The sequence below is a fragment of the Empidonax traillii genome, unplaced genomic scaffold (assembly GCF_003031625.1).
Source record: "Empidonax traillii isolate 1590-97213 ecotype Southwest subspecies unplaced genomic scaffold, ASM303162v1 scaffold7172:size5279, whole genome shotgun sequence".
NCBI lineage: Eukaryota > Metazoa > Chordata > Aves > Passeriformes > Tyrannidae > Empidonax > Empidonax traillii.
Window position 1 is genome coordinate 170 of NW_020962365.1, and position 5,110 is coordinate 5,279.

General features: G+C 50.3%; 1 protein-coding gene across 1 annotated transcript; it reads left to right on the forward strand.

The window, feature by feature from the left end:
- Positions 1 to 385: 385 nt before the first annotated feature.
- Positions 386 to 4,829, forward strand: LOC114073582 (long-chain-fatty-acid--CoA ligase ACSBG2-like). The gene is made up of 7 exons (XM_027911312.1): positions 386 to 464; positions 1,388 to 1,467; positions 1,791 to 2,032; positions 2,853 to 2,941; positions 3,508 to 3,628; positions 4,049 to 4,129; positions 4,638 to 4,829. The coding sequence occupies exons 2-7, from the start codon at positions 1,431 to 1,433 to the stop codon at positions 4,827 to 4,829; spliced, it is 762 nt and encodes a 253-aa protein (XP_027767113.1). The 5' UTR covers positions 386 to 464; positions 1,388 to 1,430.
- The last annotated feature ends 281 nt before the right edge of the window (positions 4,830 to 5,110 follow it).

Genomic DNA, 5,110 nt, shown 5'->3' on the forward strand with positions numbered 1-5,110 from the left:
AGTACGTGGGATCAGCCATGTCAGGTCTTCCCTGTGCCTTAAATCTTGTATTCCCAAAGCAGTTACAGTTGACTATTCCCTAGAAAATCAGAGCAAGCATAAACCAGAGGCAAAGGGATTTCCCCTTTGCACTCAAATTCTCATAGTGGCTGTGCTGACTTGCCTTGTCTCTGATCTGGTAGAAAGGGAATAAAACCTGGGCTTCAGCAGAAGCCCTGCCTGGATTTGGCTGAGGAATTTGTGTGGGAGCAGAGGAGCTCCTACCTGCGTGCTCCTTTTTCCCCCCAGAGCTGCCCTACAGGGTTTTGGGGTCATTGTGATGTCAGGGCCCTGCAGCCCTTCCAGAACACCCTGGAGCTGGTGCTGCAGCCCAAATGTTGTCATGGGGAAGAGCAAACACCGAGCACGGGCCTGGTGAAACACCTCCATGATGGCCTGAAGAAAAGGGGCCCAGGTAGGGCAAGGCAAGGTGGAAATTTTGGGTCTCTGGAGTAAAATCTTGGGTCAGCTAAAACTTGGCTTTAGGGCTATGCTGATGGTCCAGGCAGGGTATTACCCAGGGCAGGAGAACGAGCAGCAGCTGCCTGGTTAGGGGGTGGGCTGCCCTTCTAGGGACCAAATCCCAAATCTCACAGGGTCTGGTTTCCAGCTTGTGGTCTCAAGTGGGACATGCCACTTGATTATGCCTTATCCTCATCATTAGGGCTCCTAGAAAGTCCTTCTGGGAAAGGGCTGGAGGAAAAAAACTGGTTTGCAACCAGGGGCAAGTGGTGCTTCACCAGCTCTTGCAGGGCTGGAGGGAAATGGGATGACTGGGAGGAGCGTGGCTGGAGTTCATGGGATGTGCCTGTTCCCATTCCCTCACAGCCATCTGGTGGGAGCCCCATGGCTTTATTAGGAATACACAAGAGCAAGATTTCCTGTGAAATCAATTTCCTGCTCTTCTGCAGGAAATCTCCGTGGGTTTTCCCACAGGGTGACTTGAGACATGCCCTGGGGCCTCCTCGTTGTTGGACTCATTTTGCAGACAGGAGATGAGCGCCAGATCCACGTGGCCCTTCCTACCCCCCACCTCCTCCTCCTCCTCCTCCCAGCTGCAGATTCTTTGTTTCAGGCACCTGGAGCAGACCTCTGGAATGAAATGATGGCTGTTTTGGGGCTGATATGTTTATGGGTTGCAAGGAAAGCTGCGATTAGGGCAGCGTCCATGTGTTCAAAACCAGCCCAGGCAGAGCTTGCACGCTCTGAGGGACCTGAGCCATGCAGGGTAGTGGATTAATAAAGTCACCTACAGGACATCAGGAGCCACTTCAGCATCCAAGGATTTAATGAAATGAAGTGATGGAGCAAACCTGCTCATTCAGGGATAACTGCTTTTGCCTTGCAGAACTCCTGAGCCCCACAACATCGAGCCAGGGGAAGATTCCAACATGGAGAGACATCAGCTGGACTCAGCTGATCCCAAAGGTGAGTGGGGAGAAGTTTGGTCACTGTGGTGTGCATAAAATTATTATTGGAGTGAGAGGGGTGTTTATCCAACCATAAGGATGGAAGAAGGAACTCAGGGTGCACGATGGGCTGTCCAGAAGGGTTTTGAACTTAAACTTCGAAGTCGAGAATACTGGGGGTCCTGTGGCAAACTTGCCACGAGGAAAAGGTCAAAAAAAGGGTTGTTGGGAGGGGGTATAACAACATTTGCTTTTGTGTGCTTGATACTTGGGTTTATATTTCTGCCATGGCAGCAAGGAATGTCGAAACCTGAGATGCTGAACCCTTTTGTTCCCAAGCAGCCTCCTCCTCTCCTGCCTCCAGAGTGTGGACAACACAGCGGGATGGGGAGGTCAAGCTGAGGATGGAGGACCAGGGAGTAGGCAGTGAACCACCAAAGACTGTTCACCAGCTCTTCCAAGAAGCTGTCAATAAATATGGGGACTATTACGCCCTTGCATCCAAAAAAGGTGGCCAGTGGGTCAGACTGACATACAAGATGTACTATGATGAGTGCTGTAAAGCAGCAAAAAGCTTTCTCAAGGTGGGTGGTTTGTTGAACTCCTGTTCATATTCCTTGGATGAATTTGTTGCAAGTTGCTTCCACATTCAACTTCAAAAAAAGGTATTTAAGGAAACATTTAAAGTGAGGGTGTTTGAGTTTTTGAAGCAAACCTGGACACTGCACCTCCAGAGCCTTGGGAATGTTAATCTTTCAAATTAAAAATTTGAAGGGATGCTTGTGAACCAGCCTCGAATGCCCCACCTGGCCCAACCTTTTGGGGTTGAGACACTCAGAGAGGGAAACCAACACTCCATGTTCTTGCTGTTGTGATGAAGTCTGCTTTGTTCAAGTTGTGGTCACCCTGGTCTCACTCCTGCGGTGGGATCTTCCAGTCTGGCACAAAACCAGAGGGAGATTTAAAGACTGGGACTTCTCCAGCTGAAATTTCATCCCGAAGTGTCTCTGACTGTCACTGGAGCTTGTTGCTCTTGCCACTGTTGATATCTGATATATCCAACCCGTATTAAATGTCTCAGGAGGTGTTGTTGTCTAACTTCACCTCTTCCCAGAGGGGACTGAGAGCTCCCTGGATTGCAGGTTTGTTTTGGTGTCAGTGAGCCAGGCGTTCCAAGAGCCCAGCAAATCCCTTTTTCCTGCCCACTGATAGCAGGACAGTGCCTGATGTGGAACTTAACAGGTTCCATCCGGGCTCTTGGGAGGATTTTCAGTGGGAATCACCCTGTACAACAACACAAACTCTCTCCTCGACCCTGTGTTGGCAGCAGAGATCTGTAAATTAACCCCAAGCTTTCTTTGAAGGAAAAACCAAGAGTGCTGTAATTCCATCTCTTGTTTACAGCTGGGGCTGCAGCGTTTCCATGGAGTGGGCATCCTGGGATTTAATTCTGCTGAGTGGTTCATTGCTGACATTGGAGCAATCCTTGCAGGGTAAGAACGAGTCTTGTCTCTTGGCATGAATTTTGGCACTCAGTAATTGCAGTATCTGCATGAGGAGCGGGTTTTGATTAAAACCCCCCCAACTAAACCAACCACAGAAAACCCCCAAACCCAACTGTTTGTATTTTAATATAATGGAGGAAACTATAACCTCAATTCAGAGAGAGTTAATGAGACAAAAATTAATATTTGTGTTTTTAGCCAGGTGCTTCTCTCTCAAAATAAGATGACCAGTAGGTTAATTGAAAAGATTTCTTACATACACTGTGATTAAAAATAGGATGGGAAGTGCCAGAGAATCCCAGGGTTGGATTTTGATATCTTCCTTCCATTTTGGACCCTTATACCACTCTGACATTTCCCATGCCACCCATCAGAGCCTTTGCTCTTGGAATTAAACCCTCCGTTTTCCTTTGCCATTTTATGGGATATTCTTCTTAAATTTTTTTCCTCTGAAAAGGTCTGAATTTTGCCAGCAACTCTTCTTGTCCTCTAACTCTGTGTTTTGTGCTTTTCTGTTTTGTTTTTTTTTCTCCCCCCCTCCTCTTCCCTTGCAGGGGATTTGCTGTTGGGATCTACACAACAAACTCTCCCGAGGCCTGTCACTACGTGGCGGAGAACTGCAGTGCTGATGTTATAGTGGTGGAAAACCAGAAACAGCTGCAGAAAATCTTAGAAGTAATTCTATTTTTTTTGGTGTCTGGGGGGGTTACAGCATCCTGGTGACACGTTCTGGGAGGGCAATACCTGAGGGGAATGCTGGCTCTGAAAGCAGAGGTGAACTGGCTGAGCCTCCTCGGTGTCTGGCGATGGGTTGTCACTGGCACTGAGTCTCACACAAGGGGTGAAGAGGTGGTTTCCCTTCTTAAAGGGAAGCCAAAAGGAACAGTTGAGCAGCCTCTAGGTTGTCTGGCAACACCCCAGCTCAAATTATGAGTTTCTAGTGAGGCTTCCCTGTTGTTTCAGCAGCACAGATGGGATTCTCTTGGCTTTACATAAAATGGAAAATAGCAGGAGCATGTCAGATGGTGGGTTAACGTGGCCTGGAAGGGACAAGCAGGATTTGCTCCTTCTCATGAGTCTCCCTTCTCAACACAGATTGAGGATAAACTACCTCAGCTGAAGGCCATTGTCCAGTATGGGGAAGAGATAAAGGAGAAGAGACCAAATCTGTACTCGGTAAGTCCTGGTTGTGTTCAGGTGGTGGCTCCCAGTGCCTGTCACCTTTCCATGGGACCTTCCACATCCCTGCCCCGTGGCAGGGGGTGGAATGAGTTGGTCTTTAAGGTCCCTTCCAACCCAAAGCAGTGTGGGATTGTGTGGCTGTGAGCCCACGGGCTCGTGTTGGCCGTGGTGAGGGATTGCCTGCCCCGCTGGGCAGGAGCTGTTGTGCAAACCCAGCTAATCCCTGCTGAAAGGAGGGTGTTGGGTTACCAACCTCTGCAAGGCAGCCCCGGGTCCCACAGTTACTCCAGTGAGCACCAGGGTTGCTACAGAGCTGGAAAAGCTGCTCAGGGTGGGTCTGTCTCCTTTCTGCTTCTCCTGTGGCAACCAGAAAACAGTGTGGGATGACAGTATCTTCCAGAGGCTTGGACACAGGGAATGGCTTCCTGCCCTTGTGTAGCAAAGGGTTTAATTTTTGTGTGGAAGATCACAGAGTGATGGAGCTCTTCTCTTCTCTGCACAGTGGAGTGAGTTCATGGAGCTGGGCAAGGATGTCCCAGACACTCTGCTCAACTTGGCCATCGGGGCACAGAAGCCCAACCAGTGCTGCACCCTCATCTACACCTCGGGGACCACGGGGCAGCCCAAGGGGGTCATGCTCAGCCACGACAATGTGAGTGTCTCCTCTGTCCTGCTGCCACCCCTGGGGCTGTGAGGGATTAGCTAGATTCATTCCAGAATCATGGAATGTCCTGAGCTGGAAGGGACCCACAGGGATCCTCCAGTCCAACCCCTGTCCCTGCCCAGCACACCCCAACAATCCCCCCCTGTCCCTCAGAGCGTTGTCCAAACGCTCCTGGAGCTCTGGCAGCCTTGGGGCCGTGCCCACTGCCCTGGGGAGCCTGGGCAGTGCCCACCACCCTCTGGGGGAAGAACCTTTCCCTGAGATCCATCCCAACCCCCCTGGCACAGCTCCAGCCCTTCCCTGGCTCCTGT